The 21,963-nt window shown below is 47.8% G+C and overlaps 1 protein-coding gene across 1 annotated transcript in view; it reads left to right on the top strand.

The window, feature by feature from the left end:
- Positions 1-470: 470 nt before the first annotated feature.
- Positions 471-21,963, top strand: part of PJVK (pejvakin) — a 197,008-nt gene continuing 175,515 nt past the window's right edge. Inside the window, exon 1 of the mRNA XM_078683826.1 lies at positions 471-681. Coding sequence (XP_078539952.1) covers positions 471-681 — 211 coding nt within the window. The remainder of the gene's footprint in view (positions 682-21,963) is intronic.

Below are 21,963 nucleotides of genomic sequence, written 5' to 3'. Positions count from 1 at the left end.
TTTTGACCTGTTTTTCTTGATCATTTTTTCAGATTTCCTGCGATGGTTCTTTATTATTTTAGAGCAAATCAATTGTTTCTTTTAAAACAAAAATATTTTGAAAATATACAGTTGTTTTGTCACTTGAAAAGTTTTACTTAGGTTAATTGCCTCGTCAAATGATGCATACATACATAACACAAGGAAACTCTTACAACTAACCGGTTCCTCCCAACAACCTATCACTTGACACCCACTATGTATAATTCATTGCTACGGATCACCCAACGAGCAGAAGGAACGCGGTCAGCATTGTCTAGTACCCTTCAGGACACTGCCAATTACTACTACAGAATTCTTTTTTTTTTTTACAGTTTATTGTGGATTTCACGCTGCCCGCCATTTACTGGAAACAGTGGAAGGATTTGGAGTTTTCCATCGTGAGAACTACGAAAGAAAATTGTACGGCTCTGTAGGGTTCCCAGAGTGAAATGTTTGCTGCTGCCACGAAAAATTTTGTTAAACAGGTTGGCGATGGAGGAAAATTAATCCCCGTGCCGTGCCTCAGTGAAGCCGACAAATATCAACCTCTGAGCCTGGTGATAAAAAAAAAGAGGCGCTTTCTCTCCAAAAAATCGAAATTTATCTCCACGCCTTTTACGCTTAAGGATATCCTGCAAGGGGAAAAGGAAATTTCTGCCGGTAAGGTAGACTTTTTTATTCTATAAATAACGGGTTGCGTGCGTTTCGGATAAAAAGCTAAATCGCGTTGTGTGATGATATTTACTCTGTTGTGATGTTGATTCAGATTGTATTTTCTGATGTACACTATTTATTTATTTGTGTGGATTTGTCGAGCACAAACTAGGCTTCGAGTAGCTTTTTAGCTCTGCATTGAGAGGTTGGATATGGACTGTCAAAAGGCACAATTAAAACGTGATAGGTTACATGCAAAGCCACTGGAATTATGCAAAATTCAAATCAAATTTAATTATGCGATTCTCCAGTTGTGGCGCTTTTCCACATAATTATGGATTGTGCCGCATTTGCCACATGGTGCATCTGCTGCATAACCTGCAGGTTTTAACAACAAAAATGTGATACTAGCTCAAACGGATCAAAGGTTTCTAAAATCGCGGGAACCTGTGTTACAGAGCAGCGAAAGACCGTGTGCAAACGTTCACTGATCAACTGTGAGTTTCTTATTACTGTATGTGGCTGTTGAACTGGTACTAATAAGGTGACACGTTTCCCAAGACAGTATTAACATGTAACAAAATGACAACATTTGGTCCTCCCCTTCTACATAACTCCAGTGGCCCTGGCTCCATGCCTATAGTATAGATATGTACAATGTCCATTATTGATTAATGATCTTAGTACTTTACCATGTTGACTCAGCATCTTCCTTAATTAACCTGGATTTTAACCATCTCTTGTCATCAGAAAAATTAAAACTATGTCAACCCTCTGTATTCATACTAAAGCTATTTTGTTTAAAGCTTCAACATTTGCATGTGGTTACAAAAATGGTAGACTGGCAGGATGCCTTCGAGGAATAATCCAGGCTGTTCCTCCTCTTACTGAGACCATCAACAAGATTACATTTAAACAAAGAAAAACAAGCATTGGCATAGCCAATTGGTCTCCCCTCTGGAACCTTATAAGTATTCAGCCATGCAGCACATTCTCCTGGGTGCTACGGCATCAACTTTCTTTAACATGCAAGCTTGACACTAATAGGCAATTTTATAGCACTGCAATGAGAAGTATTTATTTAAAGTGTTATTTTTTCTTCAACTGGTAGTCTGAACTCACATATCTGGAAGTGCTTTCATAGTCGATAATGAAGAAAAAAAGTGTTTTAGTGAAATAAATAATTTGCCTGATAAACAATTTAAGCGAAGAAGACACAATCCATCCAGGTTTTCTGGTTTCACTCTGTTCAACTCAACCAATTCAATTGTGTCTTTTCTTATGCTAAGGTTTGTTTTTATCTTAGTGCACTTTTCAAAACATTGCACAAACTCGACCGGAAGTCTATTGGAGCAAGCACGTTACATGAGCACCAGTTTCATTACACAAGGTCACAGGTACTTGCTTATAGCGATCAGGAGATTAAGTGATTTTCCCAGAATCACAGAATGTTGAGCCGATGCTGAGACTCAAACCCAATTCGCCAGTTAGAAGCTCTGACTGTAGCACCACATCCTGAGTAGAAAAAAGGCTGGCAAGAGCCAAATGAAAGCTCGGCTCGTTATGGGTTTGAGGTTCCAACAGGACCCCGAGCTGAGCCAGAGCCAGGCTTCAGGCTCAAGCCTGGCTCGAGCTTTCAGAGGGTCACCCACCTCTAAGGTTGCGGTGAACAAACAATGGCTATGTAGCGAGGGCACTGGCTGGTGTGTGAGCAGTGGTTGCAGGAGCTCCAACCATGGTGTGACCTCTGCTATGGGAGGTCAGGCTCTGGTCTGTGCTGTTGCACAACAGTGCTGGCTGTGGTGGAGCAAGCTCTGTGCTGCACTAGTATTGAGGCCAGTGGCGCAGCTAGCGCACATTGAGTTCTAAAGTGAGCAATGAAAATGGGACCAGTTGGCCTAATTTTGAGTAAAAAACAACCCCTGAGTATGGTGTGACATGTCCCTCAAACGTGTGAAGGAAGTGCCGCTGCACCTGCTGCACTTTGGTGCGTATAATGCTGCAAGGACACCGGCCGTGGTGCTGAAGGACTGACTGTCACAGGCATGCAGGGCTCTGGCTGATGAAGAACCAGGGGTACAGAGCAACAGCTGTGGTGAAACGCTGCTGGTTATGGAATAAGACGTGGCGCAGCAGCGATGGCTGTGGTATAGGAGTTGCAGTACCAGAACATTGACTGTGGTGAATGTCGGATCCTTGAATGTGGTGTAAAAGTGCTGTCAGTGAAGCACAAGCGCTTGGTGTGGTGCTGGAGTGCTGTGCCACTGGAGCGCTGTATCAGCTGTAGAAGCACGGGCGGCAGCGCCTGAGTACTTGCTGTGGTAAATGACTGGGTTGCAGCTTTCTGGATCCGTGCCTGAGCTGTTTGCCAGAGATTCAATCCCATATAAGATCATGCCATGGGTGTACATTTTAAAGATAATTGTTTCTTTGATTGTAATACATCACACTTCACAGCCTTCAATTATAAACTAGTGCTCCTAAAAGAAAAAATAATGGGCAACATGTATCATTATTTCATATAGCGACTACCTAATTGCGATTCTCTGCGAATCGCAATTTGGTAATTGCTATTTGGATGTATGACACTCCATGAATGGAGTTTCATTTAGCGTTTCCTACTGAGTCGCAAATTGGCCTACCTCATTAATATTAATGAGACAGATCTCAATTTGTGACCCATTAGGAATCGCTAAAATCACATGGATGGTGGCCTGCTGGGGTCAGCAGACCACCAAATCTGTGATTGCTTATAAATAAATCCAGAATAAAAAAAAAATGCAGTTGGTTTTCCTTAAAGTAAAACAGGTTGCGTTTAAATAAGAAAAATGAAAAGATTTCTTTTCATTTTTCAAGAGCAGGCAGTGGCCCGGTGATCACTGTCTGCTCTTAAAAAACATTTTATGAACATTCACAATGGGGAAGGGGTTCCTTGAGGACTTCTTTCCCGTTTGTGAATAGGTTACCAGCTACTTGAAGTAGGTGATGAAATGCAAATGATTTGCGCCCGCATTTCAGTCGCAAAACATTCCTATATACTGCTGCGATTCCGTATTAGGAATGGACACCCTGAACACGCCCCTTCCTAATACCGAATCGGTATGTATTCGCAATTCCAACTGGCAATTCGGTAACATGTTATGCTCTGACACTGGCAAGTCCCTAGAAAATACAACCACTGTCGACTGACCCGACTGCTCATGGATGCATGGTGTGGACAATCGAGTAGGACAGGCTGAGTGGAGAGCCTGGTCGCCTCACTTGTGACCCTAGACTGACCTTCAGAACATAAGGCAAACAATGAGTATGTACCTAGCTGTTCATCGCTGCTTGTGTGACCCCTGGGAGAGCCAGAATTACAGGCACATTGGATGTAAGGCCAATTTCTTGGTAAAGTAAATCTTTATAAAGCACATTATATTATCTGCAGTGCTCAGTGCTGTAAATAGAAATACAGAAGTGCAGGTATTCACTATTCAGAGTACCTGTTTGCTCCTGAAAACTGCAGGTACTCTCCTATTAAATATATTGCAGCAGTGGTAAGAAGTGCATGTACTCTCCCTTTCAAATTCATTTAAGAAGTTCAGGTACTCAGAACCTGCCTGCTTAAAGCACTGCCAGAGCTGTAAATTGAAGCTTATGGGAGCCCTTTCGATATATGAACTTTTAAGTAAATGTTTCATAAATTATGATTGATTCTTTTTTTTAATCGAATACTGCCGATTAAACATACCACATAGTGTGCACAGGTTCCACGATCTGACTAACACACTTTTTCAATAAGCACATTATCAGAAGGAAGAAAGCAAATAATACAAATGAGATGTGGGCCACAAAATTGACAAAGTGGAAAGGAGGGCTACATATGAGAGAGTATTAAAAGAAAGGGAGGGCAATAAATAGAGCAGAAACAAAGGAAAGGAGTGAGAAAGCATTAAGGAGGAGGAAAGGGGAAAGATGCACAATAAAGGGGAATGTGATCAAGTGGAAGCAAGTAGTAAACAAAATGTGCAAAGAGAGGTAAAACTTCATACAGAATAAACAGATTATTAGAGGAAGGTCAACCTGGGAGAGGAAGGTCAACCTGGGAGAGAAAGGTCAACAACCTGGGAGGGAAAGCAACAACCTGGGAGGGAAAGCAACAAACACTGTACGGGAAAGAGAGTTAAAAAATACATAGGAAAAAGACACGAGAAGACAAACATGGGTGGTGGGGGTAAGTAATGAAACAAAAATGAGAATGGCACAGAAACCACGGAAGAGTAATGAAAGAGTTAAGAGGAAATCGAAGTGCAAATAAAAGGAGAAAAGAATGTGTTGAAAAACCGGAAGGAAACAATAGAACTGGAGAGGAAAAAAATTAAGAAAATAGAGGCAGAGCAGACTTGGCCTCAATTATCAGATAGGTGCTAGAAAAAAAGGCCACTGTATCTCCACAAAAGAGCCCTAACGCTACATTTCCTAAGCGAAGCATGCAATAGTTCCAGGAGTACTAGTTAACTCCCGCTTTGACTACGGCCAGCTTCATTTGTGATCTTGCCACATACCAGGTCCGAAAACTGCAGAAGGCTCAAAATGCAGACAGCTGTCTCGCTCATTTTTTGGCAAAAAAAACTCAATAATGTGACATCCCAACAAAAGGCCTGCACTGGCCTCAATAAAAACAAGCATTGGAAATGCAATAGGTCTTGGATTTATTTGAGTTAGAGCTAATGGCATTGTAAATGGCAATGTCTTTTAGCCATGTGTTATGGAGTTATGGAGTGTATGCATGTGGGGTGTAGTGGAAGTATGTGGGTTGAATTGGAATTGTTAGTTGTGGAATTGTGTGGCGTGAAATTGTGTGGTGTGGAGTGTATTTGTGTAGTGAAATGATGTGGCATCATAGAATGTTGTGGGTAGTAATTATGTGGTATTGAGTTTACAAGTAACAAGAGAATCACGTTCCGACTCCTCAGCCACGCACACAAGGCCCTCCACGACCTGGGCCCCAGGTACCTCATCAACCTCCTGACCTTCTACACTCCCACCCGCCAGCTTTGTTCGACCAGCCACACCCTTGCAGCCGTTCCCCGCATCCGAAGGACGACCATGGGAGGAAGATCCTTCTCCTACCTGGCAGCCAAGACGTGGAACTCTCTCCCCATCCACCTCCGTCAGACCCAAGACCACCTATCCTTCAGGAAACAACTCAAGACCTGGCTGTTCGAGCAGTAGCAGTCCCCCCCCCCCCCCCCCCCCAAAGCGCCTTGAGACCCTCCGGGTGAGTAGCGCGCTATATACATTTCTTGATTGATTTACTGAAATTGTGTGGAATGGGATTGTGCGTTATTGAGTGTAATTATGTGTAATGGTATTTTGTGTTGTGGAATTATGTAGTGTTCTGTAGAATTTTGTGGCATGATGTGGAATTCTGTAGTGTGGATTAGATGTATGTGGTGTGTTGTGTTATTGTGTTGTTGAGTTGAATTATGTGGATTGATGTCAAATTATGTGGAGTGGATTTGAAACAAGCCATGTGGTGGTGCCTTAATCTGCTCTTCTTAAAGTGGATTCATTAATGAGCTGCAGTGATGTGTCTCCGTCATCAAAGATTATACGTGGCTCTTTGAAGATTCAGTGAGGCTGAACATAAACTGCAAATGAATGACCAATCATCACCACAGAGGTGGTATGTAGAGGCTCACACAGAGTGGGCATTGGGGAAGGCTACTGTAGGCATTGGCAGCTGGTCAAGAGGATCTCTTTACACTGTTCTACCTTCAGAGTGAACACTGCTCCGAGCCTCAATCTGCGAGGATTTCACACCGGTCACCCACGTTAGACTTCAGAGCCGCGCCGTCAAGCCATGAGTAGATGATTGTGTACAAAGGGCATTTCTACTCTTCTGAAAATGATCTCTTCCTTTATTTTCAAGCTGAAACGTTTCATCTTTTTAGAAGAACGGCCTCTGATCACACTCCACCTTTCCAGGTAGCCCCCACAACAACGTTCATAACATACTTATAAACAGGGCTCGAGTCTGGGGACCACGCGGGTGGACGGCGTCCCCCCACTTATTTTACAGGGTGGACGCCGTCCCCCCTGCTCAAAAGTTGGACCATGTATGATGGCGAGTTACTTGGCCGCATGGCCCCCCCCATAACTTACGACGATACTTACCCGTCAATCTTGCAAAGGTGGCGACTCCTAAATGTAGCCATCTATGGACCTGGGATGACTGCGCCCATACCGCGGGAGAGAGAACAGAGAGATGGTGGTTGGGGGTGCAGCACGTGCGGCAGGCTGCGTGGTTCAGAAAGTGCCGCAATATAAAATGCGCATTTGCACCTGGTTTACGATATATATCTGATAAAAATATGATGGGTTTTTACCGGGCCTGAATCCACTCCTAACCCCCTCGTGAAGGAGTCTGTTGCCGCCGCCCCCTCCTCGGATCGCCGCTCCAGTCCCCGTGGGTATCTCACCCCCGGGTCCTTGGAAGAAATTTTAAGTTTTAACAGAAACGCGCCGTGCAGGCTTCACACTACAGGGCTGGCTGTCAATCCTGTGTAGCGCGCGAATGTGCTACCTATCAAAGGTATGTGGCTGCCCTCTGCAGTGTCCATGACTGGGAGGCCGAGACGGATAATTTGCTATTGGCATCAAGCACAAAGGGCTTCAGCCACCCCTTCCTCCCCCCGTCTTGTGTGTCAGCTAGGGAGGAGACATTTCCCGGGCTCATTCACAGCCCCACCCGAGTACTTCGCAGGTCTTTAAAATACCATTTGCTTTTGAATGAGGCTTTGTACCCTTCTCAGAGCACCTGCAGCTCGAGCCTGGCCTGTGACAGCTAACCACCGACTGCCCCGCTCGATCGCCTCCATTTTCAAGGAATGTGGGAACAAAGTTTACACTGCGAGTCAGCTTTCGTCTTCACCTGTGATGCTGTGTATGGGTAATCGGCTTGGTCATCTTTGAAAGCAGTGGGGTGAAATACTTGGCACGAAAAAGGAAGGTGTCTGACGCCTTCTAAGGAGGTTTGAGGAGGGCTGTGTGGGAGAGGGGATGTTCTCTCCATCCATCCCTGGCTCGAACATTTTGATGACATGGGCTACAATTCTACATTTTAGAGCATAATTTTCAATTAAATGTATTCAAAAGCTCTGCCAGGGCACTCGTTACATATTCAAGTACTTCCATGGTGTGCCAAGCAGCATCTAGACTACGGGGTGAGCGAGGGGAGGCAATAAGCCCGATGGTGCAAACCACCTTTCGTGACGCCACTTCCTGTTGCGACGTCACTTCCGGTGACAGCGTCCCCCCACTTATTTTTTTAGGACTTGTGCCCTGCTTGTAAACACTACAGAGACAGAGGCGTGTTTAACATTCCAACACCAGATGTTTGTAAAACATAAACCTCTAATCGCAAATTAGAAATCATATTTGTAAAATGCTTGAAATTAGGAATGATAATATATGCATGGAGAAAGAAAACACCAGATTGCTCTCAACAGCACAATTCACATTAATGGTAAAATGTGATACATCAGTCGGCAGCGTTTGTTATGCATCTACCGAGTCCAGGCGGAATCCGGTGAGTCTCCTCTTCTCACAAAGGGCTGTGCAGCAGAGTCTGTGACGGCTTCTTTGAAATGTGGCACTGAAAGCGATCGCTATAGAAAAATAAGGGTGTCAAGGCGCTGGGGACCGTTGGGAGGATTAAGCAAGCTATTGCCCAGAGTAACAGGGTGCTTGGCTAACCTACCACCGGCACCGGGGATCGAACTGTGAACTCTGTGGTCCGGAGTCAGGCGCTCTGGCCGCTGTGCCACACCTCTTCCACAGGCATGGATGGCCCCCGCCCCAGGGCCACCACTGTCGGGGAGCACAAGCTGTAGTGACGGTCTAGTGTTGCACGTCACGTCAGCGACGTGACGTGCCGGCGGCCAGGATTGGCTGCGCGCACACAGCGCTCGGAGTGGCGCGAAAGCAGCGCGAGAGCCGGAATGAAGGGCAGAGGCTCGGCGCTCTTTAGGGACATTAACTAATTAAATACAGTTAACAGTTCACTGGCTCCAGCGTCTTTATTGGTGACAAACCAGCTCTATAATGGCGACGAGGGTGGGATGACAGGCCCCCAGCAAGGAAGAAACACCAGAGCGACAACAGTCACACAGAGAGCACCAGTGGCAAGCAGGACCACCAAACAAGGTGCCCAGAGGAACAGAGAGCCAGCAGAATCATCAACCACCTCACAGGTACCCTAGAGAGCGTGGCAGAGCCCAAGAACACCCGAGGGGGTGGCACAGAGAAATAACAGAGGGTAGATAGACCCCAGGGACAAGCAGCACAGCGCGCCAATCACGCCGAGCCCACAAAACAGGGGAACCCGTGCTGGATATCCCACCGAAGAGCGAGGGGGCTGACGCAGGTTGTCCCCGAGCCCAAACAAGCGAGGAAGAGCAGGACAATACACCGGGAAGCCCCAGAAGCCAAGGGAGTGCACAACCCACGGTCAAGAGAGAGAAAATGAGCGCGCAAACTGGGTACGCAACGGCGCCGGTGCAGTTTTTGCCCCGTCCTGGAGAACCACTCATGAAGTGGGAGGACTGGAGAGAATACATTAATAATTTCATAGAAGTCCTGGAAGATGAGAATAAAGAGGTGTTTAAACCCGCGAGAAAAAAACGCATCTTGTTGCTGAACCTGGGGCCGGAAGGTCTAAGAATTTACAAGAGCCTAGTACCGAAACAGAGAACGTCCACAGACGATGTATATGCCCATGCACTCGACGATCTCAATGAACACTTCAGGCCGGCAGTGTGTGTATCTGTGGACAGGTTCAATTTCCAACAGAGGAAGCAACGCCAGGGTGAAACGGTGGAGGAATACGTGGCGGCACTGAAGCGATTGGCATCCACGTGCAAGTATGACAACTGGGAAGAGGAGTTCATCAAAGATCAAGTGGTGATGCACACCACGTGCACGGCAGTACAGGACAAACTGTGGGCCAGCGGAGACACCACACTGAAAGAAGTAATGGTCATCGTCAAAAGGGCCGAGTTAGCACGACGGTGTGCAGAAGCAACGAGGAAAGAAACAGCGCCCAGCACCATGGTGAACAAGGTGGACGACGAAACACCCCGCAGAGATTATCAGAACAAGAGATCAATGGAGAAGGGACCCAACAAATGGCAGAGCAACGCAAGTCCCTCAGGGAAACAGGCAGGAAGCAACAAGAAGCCATGCTATAGGTGCGGGAGCTGGTCGCACGAAGCGCATGACAGGAAGTGCCCAGCGTTTCGCGCCAAATGCCTGTATTGCGGAATAATCGGTCACTACGAAAAAGTATGTCGGAAGAAGGCCTCCAAGGGCACGGTCAGATATGTCGGCCAAGGCAGCGACGATCAAGACGATGGCGCTGAGGAGGATGTCGTCACTGTAATCTACATCGATGATGAGGTGCTGAGCGTGGACGGCCAAGTCCTGAGCATAGACGGGAAAAGGACAATGAAACCGGTCCTGGAAATGGCGATAGGAGGTATCACGATCAGCGTGGTGGCAGACACAGGCTCGCCCTACACCATTGTCCAGAGAGCGGTGTGGGAGGAGAAATTCGCACCACATCTAGGCCCGGAACTAGAGAAACTAGACATCCGCCCCATCACGTACAATGGAGACCGCATACCAATGGCAGGGTTCAGGCCATTGAACTTCGAATTCAGAGGGCGGTCTGCACACTGCAAGCTCTGTGTGTCGGAGAAGGGCCCCTCGGTCTTAGGATGGCTAGATCAAGGTGACCTGGGTATAAAGCTGGATCCGGGAGGCAAGGAACAGATATTACTAACGGAACAGGAGGCATCGCCGGATTTCGACAGATGGAAGAGTGAATACCCCAAAGTGTTCGGGGGCACGGTGGGAAGGCTGGAGAAGTTCGCACACAAAATCGTCCTAAAGGAAGACGCCGTGCCGGTAGCCCACAAGGCTAGAAATGTCCCGTTGGCAGTGAGGGAAGCAGTACGGGAGGAGCTTCAAGACTTGGAAAGGAAGGGGATCATCGAGCCCATCACATGTGCGGAATGGCTAGCGCCCTTGGTACCAGTGGGAAGGTCCGGCTGTGTGTCGACCTGCGTGAACTGAACAAGAATATTGTGGTGGAGAGGTTCCCCTTACCCAGAATAGAGGAGATGCTGGCTAGCACAAGGGGAATTAAGTGGTACTCCACTATCGACTTGACCTCAGCGTACCACCAAATAGCTCTACACCCGGAGAGCCGCAAACTCACATCATTCATCACCCCGTTTGGGTGCTATCAGTTCCGCTGAATGCCATTTGGACTGGCCTCGGCGGCAGCGGTATTCCAGAAACTAATGCACCAATTGTTCAAGGATATCGCCGGCGTCCAATACTTTCAGGACGATATCCTGGTGATGGGGAGAGACAGACCTGACCATGATGTGAAACTGGGGAATGTTCTGAGTATCCTAGAAAGAAAGGGACTAACAGCGGAGTGGTCCAAGTGCCGGATAGGGATGAACTCGGTGACCTACCTAGGGCATGAGATAGGGGTGCAAGGAGTGACTCCAAAGGCAGAAAATGTAAGGGCGATCTGTGAAGCACCCCCACCCACCAACAAGGAAGAAGTCAGATCATTCCTTGGAATGGCAGAGTATTACGGCAAATTTGTGCAGCACTTTGCCTCCAAAACCCACCACATGAGGCAGCTGACGAAAGAGAACACGGAATTCTGCTGGTCAGAAGAAGCACAAGGGGAATTTGAAATCATCAAGAAGGAAGTAGCAGGAGCAATACCGTTCCAAGGGTACGACCCTCAAGGAAAGACGGTACTAACCACAGACGCCAGTGATAAAGGACTGGGTGCAGTCCTCATGCAAGACCGAGGAGATGGGAGACTGGAGACACTGAGCTTCGCATCACGCACACTGAGCGAAACGGAAAAAAAGTACAGCGTGATAGAGAAAGAGATGCTGGCAGTGGTGTGGGCTACCACGAGATTCAGACAATTCCTGTGGGGCACTCGGTTCCAATTGCGGACGGATCACAAACCGTTACTGAAAGTGCTAACGTCGAGTGGGCATGCGGATGCCACGCCCAGAATATCCAAAATGACACTGAAACTACTCGAATTCAGGTATGACGTGGAGCATATCCCTGGCAGCAAGAACAGAGTGGCAGACTATCTGAGCAGAGCGGCGGCCATGGAACCGAGTGAGGAAGACAAGGTGGGAACAGAAGAGTGGGTAGCACTCACGGAGGACCATGAGAAGGTCATCAGTCTTCAAGAATGGAAACAGGCATATGCGGAGGATCAGACCCTAGAGCAGAGGTCTTCAATCTGTGGGGCGCGACCCCCAGGGGGGTCGTGGAGTCCTGGGAAGGGGGTCGCAGATTCTGCCAGAGTGCAGTTCCTGGCGTCGGGCTGATCGAGGGTGCTCAAGGCGGAGGCCGCATAATTCACACCGTGGTGTGAAAAACATCAAAGCCTCGTTAACAAGTAAAGGTCTTTTAAAGACCTGTGATAGTACTCTGGTGTGCCTTTGTGTGTGTCCAAGCTGTTTCAGCCAGGCTGACATACAAGAGCTAGGGGGGGAGGGGCGGGAGGGGATGGGGGGGAGGAGGCTGTAGCCCTTTGAGTTCAATGGACTTAGCTGTGGGTTTATTTTTACTTTTAACGTTTTATATAGCGCTAGTTTAACCCGTAGGTATCAGAGCGCTTTACAAATACACAGTAAACAGCAGAAGGACATTACAATCATATCATTGGTTCAAGTCCCACGAGCCCTCATACCTGGCACCTGTGCAGGAGAAATGTGGCTGAGAGTCTGTTCTTCATGGTGAGATGTTTTCTCAGCCGGCTGCCACCCCCCCCCCCCCAAGCAGGGAGGCACAGAGATGCCCTCCCATGAGAGAGGAAGACGAAGCAGAGAGATACTGACCCCCCATGAGAGAGGCACAGACAAGGTGGGTGAATGAATGATGGGTGGATGGATGGATGAAAGGATGTATGGATGGATGGATGAAATGGTGGATGGCTGTATGGATGGACGGATGAAAGGGTGGACGGATGTGTGAAAAGGTTGGTGGATGAATGATGAGTGGATGGATGTAAAGATGAAAGGGTGGATGGATGGATGAAGGATGGATGGATGTGTGAAAGGTGGGTGGATGGAGGATGGATGGATGAAAGGGTGGATGGAAGGATGAAAGGGTAGATGGATGAGGGATGGATGTATGGATGGATAAAAGGTTGCATGGATGAATGATGGATGGATTTGTGAAAAGGTGGGTGGATGAGTGATGGGTGAATGGATGGATGTAAGGGTGGATGGATGAAGGATGGATGGAAGGATGAAAGTGTGGATGGATGAAGGATGGATGTATGGATGGATAAAAGGTTGCATGGATGAATGATGGATGCATGGATGGATGTGTGAAAAGGTGGGGGATGAATGATGGATGGGTGGATGGATGGATGGCTGAAAGGGTGGGTGGATGAAGGATGGATGTATAGATGAAAGGGTGGATGGATATATGGATGGAATAATGAAAGGGTGGATGGATTAATGAAAGGTTGGATGGATGAAGGATGGATGTATGGATGGAAGGATGAAAGGGTGGATGGATGAAGGATGGATGTATGGATGGATGGATAAAAGGTTGCATGGATGAATGATGGATGGATGTGTGAAAAGGTGGGTGGAAGAATGATGGGTGGATGGATGGACGGGTGGATAGGTAAAGGATGGATGTATGGATGGAAGGATGAAAAGGTGGATGGATGAAGGATGTATGGATGGATAAAAGGTTGCATGGATGAATGATGGATGGATGGATGTGTGAAAAGGTGGGGGATGAATGATGGATGGGTGGATGGATGGATGAAAGGGTGGGTGGATGAAGGATGGATGTATGGATGAAAGGGTGGATGGATATATGGATGGAATAATGAAAGGGTGGATGGATGAAGGATGGATATATGGATGGATGGATGGATAAAAGGTTGCATGGATGAATGATGGATGGATGTGTGAAAAGGTGGGTGGAAGAATGATGGGTGGATGGATGGACGGGTGGATAGGTAAAGGATGGATGTATGGATGGAAGGATGAAAGGGTGGATGGATGATGGATGTATGGATGGATAAAAGGTTGCATGGATGAATGATGGATGGATGTGTGAAAAGGTGGGGGATGAATGATGGATGGATGAAAGGGTGGGTGGATGAAGGATGGATGTATGGATGAAAGGGTGGATGGATATATGGATGGAATAATGAAAGGGAGGATGGATGAAGGATGGATGTATGGATGGAAGGATGAAAGGGTGGATGGATGAAGGATGGATGTATGGGTGGATGGATAAAAGGTTGCATGGATGAATGATGGATGTGTGAAAAGGTGGGTGGAAGAATGATGGATGGACAGGTGGATAGGTAAAGGATGGATGTATGGATGGAAGGATGAAAGGGTGGATGGATGATGGATGTATGGATGGATAAAAGGTTGCATGGATGAATGATGGATGGATGGATGGATGTGTGAAAAGGTGGGTGTGTGGATAGACGGGTGGATAGGTAAAGGATGGATGTATGGATGGAAGGATGAAAGGGTGGATGGATGAAGGATGGATGGATGTGTGGAAGTGTGGGTGGATGGATGGATGTGATGAGGTCTAACAGGCGCATTTATGGTTGTCGATAGTTGTTTATGATGAGGAGTACCAGTTTCTAGAATCTTTTATCGGAAGGGGGTCCTTACGCCTAAAAAGGTTTTACAAGGGGGTCTCGGCATCAAAAAGTTTGAAGACCTCTGCCCTAGAGGAAGTGAAGATGCACATCACCCAAGGATGGCCTGACAAGAGACACACCCGGGGGGAACTCAACCCCTATTTCGAAGTTAGGGAAGAACTGTCCATGGACGACCAAGGAATATTTATGTATAGAGGAGAAAAGGTCATTCCCCCGACAAGTATCATCCCTAGACTACTGGACATGCTACACGAGGGTCACCTTGGAATCGGAAAACTGAAACTGAGGTCTAAACAAAATTACTGGTGGCCAGGAATGGATGTGAGAACAGAACGACATGTAAGAGATTGCTCACGGTGCCAAGGGGCAGACAAGACACTCAAGCCACTACGCCCAGCACTGGGCACGTTCGAACCTCCGAAGAACCCGTGGGAGGAGCTGTCAGTGGACATCCTAGGCCCGATCCTAGACACAAATGGAGTCCAAAAGTACGTGTGTGTCCTAGTAGACAAGTACTCGAAGTGGCCAGAACTGAAGATAGAGGAGACCATGGACACTGAGACCATAGTAAAGTTCCTGGCGGACACCTTTGTAAGGGAAGGCATCCCAAAGTCCATCCTCAGTGACAATGGCCCCCAGTTCAGATCGGAAAAATGGAACAATTTCATGCAAAGAAACGGCATCCTGGCAAAGCACACATCCATATTCCAAGTGGAGCGCTGCAACAGGGTGGTTAAGACAAACCAGCTCTACACAAGCTGTTAGGTGTCTGGTATCTGAGAGGGGAGAGGAGGCCGCAAGTCCTTTATGGTGAACACTGGCCGTGAGTAAGGAGGGGTGCCCGGCTCAAGAGTGCACGCTGTGTGTGTCACGCGCGAGCGGGGTACTCACGCCCTGCGCGTGGGTGGTCTCCGGCTCTTCCTCAGCGGTGTTGCCTTCGCTTAGGGCGCGTCGGCTTTCTTCCTGACCCATGTTCATTTCTGTTTCTAATGCCTCGCTGTGGACAGATAGTGTGAGGACGTGCGCTGGTATCCGGTGCCCTGGAAGAATGAACGGCCAGAACAGTCCTGATCACAAGTAGCTCATAGAGCTCTGTAGGAGGCGCTTAAGTCACGGAGCTATTCCACCGCATTCTGTGTTCAGAAGACGACCAGAGGAGGGGTCTCTGTTGGGGGGGTCCCTAGGATCATCTGCGTGGGGGGAGTGGGGGGGAGGTGCTGCCAGCTGAGATGCTGCGTTTGATGGACAGCTCGAGGCCTCAGGTAACAGCCAGGGCCTCCAGGAGAACTGGGGGGTGACAGGGCTGACCCCGCGTGCCCCTTCTTCCAAGAAGGGGGGGCCGGAGACCTCACACCCCACTAACTTTTACAAGTGGCTTTGTGGGACCCGGATGGTGGCTCTGGGCGACGTTACCATGACAACCCTTGGATGCAGGTGATGCAGTAAATGAAGCGGACAGACAGCTGCCCATCACCGAGGCGGGGGTGCACATGAAGTGGTGCTCGATGCACATTTAATGCCCATTCCAGCTATAAACAGTTGCGGATTCAACATTCCTTGAAACGGAGGGACTTATAACTTTGTCCTCGCAATGACTCCGATGTTGAAGTTTGCACAGCAAGGGCGTTTTGGGCACAGCATATTACTACTCCCGTTTTCTGGGGATTATTCAAAATACAACATTTATGCTACGTAACAAATACTGATTTTGCTGACAATTATTTTGCAGCACTTTTGTTCAAAAGAACGGTGTAAAAATCCCAAAAGTAAAACCGTCTTTCCGGCTGCAAAGACAATTTGCAGAAAAGGTACTTTTATGAAAAATCCGGTCGGCAGTTTAAACTCGCATATTAAAACAAAAAAATAAGATTTCATCAAATCGTTTCTACAGCACTTCGTGGAGCAGCCAAAGGCGAAATTTCAAATTCTCAACAGAATGTTAACTTAAAAATTTTAAAAAGTGATCGCGAGCGATCGCTATTGTAATAGTCCACGCTTGACCTGCTGCTCCCAATCGCCCTCCCATCTCATCTACTCTGGAGTTTTTTTTTAATTGTGTTTCCTAGAATGCGTGCAAGGAGGAGACGCAAGACTGATGTTTCCATTTTTTTTGTTAAAGAAGTATTGCGTTACATTTTCTGTAGCCTTTCCACACACCCGGTGAAAGCAACTCACAACTCTGGTTTATACTCCCGCCAAGACGAATGCAGTGGAAATCCGGGCCCTTCATGCCTGACAAAAACAGCCTACCCCCCCGCCCTTCCCCACCCTGGGTGCGCTGCTTGCTCGCCCATGTGAGGGAACAACTGCGCGTTCGTGGACTTTCCCAGACTAGTAACATTTTTAGGCGCTAAACCAATACATCGGGATGAGAGCGAGAAGGCTGCAGGAAGGGGCCGCCGGCTTGCCTGCCCTGGCGTTGCTGTTTGTACGGGCTATTGTCATCTTCTGAGAACATTGGAGAGCCGCTAGAAATCACATGTTCACATCAAACACCCTGCTCAGTGCTCCAACACCCTCAGGGTCAGCGCTGCACTCTGGAAACTTCCCAAAAATAAATATATGACAAAAGCTATCTCATGAAAACTCTTACAGGACAGGCTCCGGATGACTTCAATGCAATAATTATACAACTTAATAAAAATAACCAGCGGAGCAGCCGTGAAATGGAAAAAAATAAAAAAAACTTGCGAGTGGTGAGCGCGCGCCACTGTGAAGCATATGTCTTCAATTATCGCGCCCGTGTCAGGCCGCGATAATTGAAGATATTGGTGCGGGTAACAGACACCAATAGGCCATGGGCGGAGCTACGCGACCACCCATGGCCTATTGCGTGTTCTGTTAAAAAAGGACACGCACTCAAAGCCCAATGAAAATGGACCTAAGAAATGCACATGCACGCGCTGTGTGGAATTTCAAGGTCCATTTTCAAAACCCAGGGAAAAGGACTCTGGCTGCACGAACACTGCAGCGCAGTGTACGCTAGGCCGAGACCTAAAAATGAACAGTATTCAATGGAATTTGCTTTATCTAAACATGCCTGGAAGAATCAGCCATTATACACCTTAAAATAATGAACACAACCACGTTCCCCTTCTGCTCTGCAGAAACAAGCATTAGCAATAGAGTCAGAGCTATTGGTGTTGTAAATGGTACTCCTATTAAATATATTGCAGCAGTGGTAAGAAGGGCAAGTACTCTCCCTTTCAAATTCATTTAAGAAGTTCAGGTACTCAGAACCGGCAGTACGTGCCTGCTTAAAGTACTGGCAGTGCTGTAAATTGAAGCTTCTGGGCGCCCTTTCGATATATTTTACCGATGTGTTATAGATTGGAGTGGAATTATATGGGTTGGATTGGAGTTCTTAGTTGTGGAATTGTGATGAGTGGTGTGGAGTTGATGTGTGTAGTGGAATTATGTGACATGGTGTGCAGGCGTAATATGTGGGTAGTAATTATGTTTTTTTTTTTTTTTTAAACTGTTTATTAAGGTGAAAACGGACATCGGAAAGACATTGTGCAGTTATGAATATTTGAGTTACAATGAGTAGCAAGTCAGCCGAGCAAAACAGATCATCATTACCCTCCCCTCCCTCCTTTATCAAAAAATAGACCCCTTCACACATGACCCATTCCGTCTCAACGTTCATCATCAGATTCTCCATCTAAGCCATCATCATCAGATTCAGGTATAGGGTCACAGATATCTCCCCTGTAAGTATTCCAGGCAGTCCATATTTTAGTCCATTTTCGGGGGCATTTGCGATTGATATACACAGTTCTTTCAGTGATCATGGTAATGTCCATGTCCCTACACCAAGCCTCCAATGAGGGCAAATCCGCTGATCCCCATTTCTGCACCACATTGCGTTTAGCCACCATGATGCCGAGCGTCGCCCATATTTGCCCATATCTCGGTAGGCCGTTGGGTTCCCAAACATTGAGGAGGTCTCTTCGAGGTCCAGGCAACATGGAAACGTTTAGAGTCTGTGACACTGTACGGAGGATCTTGCGCCAGAAGTCAGTTAGTACCGGACAATCCCAGATCGTATGAAAAAAGGAGCCCTCACTACCACATCCCCTTAGGCAAAACGGATGTTGTGCTCTTCCTATTTTGTGAAGCGTGTGTCGAGTGAGATATGTGCAATGTAGGATGTTAAGCTGGACAAGCCGCAATCGAGCTGGGATTCCCACCTGTCTAGGTGATGCCAGCGCCGCTTGCCATTTCGTCTCGTCCATAGCTCCAACCTCAGCCGCCCATTTTTCCTTCAGTGCTGTTGTGGGGTCCGGTTGGTTATTAATCAACTTACGGTACTTGAACGAGATGGCACGTTTTGGCATATAATCTGTTAGTTATGTGATGTTATGTTAATGGGCATTTGTTGAGCGCACTGTCACCATGAGTTTCCTGGCGCTGATAGGACACTAAGACTGTACAAGAGGGATTTTATTGGGAGTGTGAGAAAAGCAGAGTTTTTAAAGATTTCCTAAATGATAAGAGGGAATATGAGGTCTTGAGTGAGAGTGGAAAAGAGTTCCATAATTTGGGAGTTAGTAATCTATCCTCCAAGGGAGAGGATTCAGGTATGTTGGCATTCTGTGGAAGTGCCGTGAGGAGTGCATGTCTAATTTGTATGTAACGGAATGTCTCCGTAGGTGCCAGCTCGTATTGCCTTTGCAGCTGATCAAAAGGGATGACGTGCCCTTATCCCATAAGTCGCCAACTAGGGAAATTCCTATGTTGTCCCATTGTGCAAAGCCTCTGGTGTTCCTAAGTGATCCTAGCTGTTTCGTGTCCCAAAGGGGTGTGAGTTTTGTGATGGTCCCCTTCCACCCCAAGTGTGCCTGCGCTGTATGCCATATCATGACTGTGTGTTTTGTGGGCCCTTCCAGCTTCTCCGCCCGTTGTTTATTATATAGGGCCGCTAACATACTGTCTGTTCCCAGCTGCGCCCTGTCCGCCTTGTAGGCGGGGTCAGTGTGTGGGGTATGTACCTATTTGTTTATGATTTTGAGATGCGCCGCCCAGTAGTAGAGTCGCATGTTAGGGAGTGCTATGCCGCCGTCATACCAGTCGCGGTGTAGTTTGACTTGCGCAAAGCGTGCAGGCTTATTGCCCCAGAGAAGTGTGGATACCAGTGCCGATATCCGCTGAAAGTATCGCTGAGGTACCGGAAACGGCGTGTTTTCAAGCGCATATAAAAAACGGGGTAATGCCATCATTTTGAATAACGCAGCCTTGCCAAGCATCGTGAGGGGCAGTGATTCCCAGTGCGACACGTCCCTACGCAGCCGTTCCAGAGGGGGTGCCAGATTTTTCGAGAAGAAGGCAGCAGGGTCTGTCGTTATATGTATACCCAGGTATTTAAATAATTCCTGGGATATTTGCAACGGGCAGTGGGGGGGAAGCAGGGGTTCCGACCCCTTAAGTAAATACAGTACTGACTTTGCCCAGTTAATGGTGTAGCCCGAAACTGCTCCGAAGGCAGCACAGATCTCGAAGAGGGTCGGCAGAGCGCCCGTCGGATCCGTTAGGTACACCAGGATATCGTCTGCATACAGGGATACTCCCAGCCTTCTGTCCATGTTATACCGCGTAGAAGAGGAGTTGTTCTAAGGAATATCGCCATGGGTTCCAACACTAGGGCAAATAGAAGCGGCGACAGAGGGCATCCCCGTCGAGTCCCTCTCGCCAGTTGTATAGCGCCAGAGAGTCGGCCGTTCGCCGTAATACGTGCCACCGGATCCGTGTAAAGGAGCCGGATCCAGGCGCAGATCTTTGGACCGAAGCCCAAGCGCGGGAGAACCGCGAAGAGGTAGTTCCAATCCACCATGTCAAAGGCCATTTTGGCGTCCAAGGAGAGGACAGCTGATGGCTCCGACAGGACATGTTTACGTGCCAATACACTATATAGACGCCGAAGATTAAGCGCCGTGTTTCTATTAGGCATAAAGCCGGACTGGTCGGGGTGTATCAAATCGGGCAGATGTGCTTGTAGCCTGTTAGCAATCACTTTAGCCAATATTTTGGATTCCGCATTGAGTAGTGATATGGGACGGTATGATTGACATTCTGCTGGGGGCTTCCCTGGCTTTAGAATCGCCACAATCGTAGCTACCCTCTGGTCCCAAGGCAGCACACCCTGTTCTAGACAGTCGTTGTACATGTTAAGCAAATGGGGGCAGAGAGTGTCCGCCATGACCTTGTAGAGCTCCAGCGGGATCCCGTTGGGGCCCAGAGCCTTTCCGGATTGTAGTGATTGTATCTCCGCGAATAGTTCAGCAATCATGAGGTCTGCGTCGAGTTTTATGGACTCTTCCGGCGCAAGGCGAGGCAGTTCCATGCTAAACAAAACATTTTCAGCCTCTACCACCGTGTTGACAGAGTGCGCGGTATATACGGTTCGGAAATGGTCGCCCAATACAGCTACTATTTCCCCCGGGTCTGTTGTAAGACCTCCCTCTGTTGTTCTGAGCTGCGCTATAGTTCGAGCGTCCCTGTCTCTCCTGTCAAGCCAGGCCTGGAGCTTCCCCGCTTTATCACCCACTTCATAAATTTTGTGTTTGGTAGCTGCTAGAGCGGTCAACGTATCTTGTCGGAGATGTTCTCTGTGTTGTTGTTGTTGGAGATAAAGAGTATGGGCCAGTTCAGGTGTAGGATTAGTGGTGTAGTCAGTGTCTGCTGCCTGCAGTTCTTGTTCTAGTGTCAAAAGATCTCGATGTTTTGTGCGTTTGTAGCCAGTGATGGATGCAATTGCCTGTCCCCGGAGAACCGTTTTATAGGCCTCCCACAGTATGGCAGGTGAACTGACTGAGGTCATGTTTTTATTAAAGAAGTGTTTTGTGGTCTTGAGGAGTTCCTTTCCTATCTGCGGGATTTGCAGGTACCCTGGGTAGATTGGGTAAAGTTGTGTATGGGACTTGCGGTGTGAGGAGTATGTGAAGACTATTGGGGAGTGGTCAGAGATCCCTCTGGGTCCTATGGTAATGTGGTCTACGCAGGAGAGACTGGATGTTGAGGCCAGGACGTAATCTATCCTAGACATACTGTTGTGCGCTGTGGTGTAAAAGGTGTATTGTTTTGTTATAGGGTGTTTACGTCTCCATACATCTACCAACCCCAGTGCTTCACTAAAGCTCTGTAAGTGGGAGACCTTGGCCGATGGGGCCCTCATCGGGTGTCTATCTATGCCTGGGTCCATTGTGGTGTTAAAGTCTCCACCACTGAGGATATCTCCGTCGGGCAGAGATAACAGAAAGTCACTGAGGGCCGGGAGCGCCACCTTTTGTAGCGCTGGGAGGACATACACCGAGACCACATTGATCAATCTGCCCTCCCACTGACCGTGTATTGCCGCAAACCTGCCCTGATCATCGTGTTTAGTCTGTAAGGTTAAGAAAGGGGAGTTCTTTCGCAGTAAAATGCCCGTACCCCTGAATCTGCTGGTAAATTCCGAGTGGACCACCATTTGGAACCCCCATCTGTCCATTGCTCTACATGCTGGACCCGTGAGGTGGGGCTCCTGTAAAAGCACCAGT

This window comes from Lissotriton helveticus, chromosome 3_1 (genome assembly GCF_964261635.1).
Source record: "Lissotriton helveticus chromosome 3_1, aLisHel1.1, whole genome shotgun sequence".
In the NCBI taxonomy this organism is placed as follows: domain Eukaryota; kingdom Metazoa; phylum Chordata; class Amphibia; order Caudata; family Salamandridae; genus Lissotriton; species Lissotriton helveticus.
The sequence above is the reverse complement of the archived record's forward strand: the minus strand, read 5'-3'. Positions and strand labels throughout refer to the sequence as shown.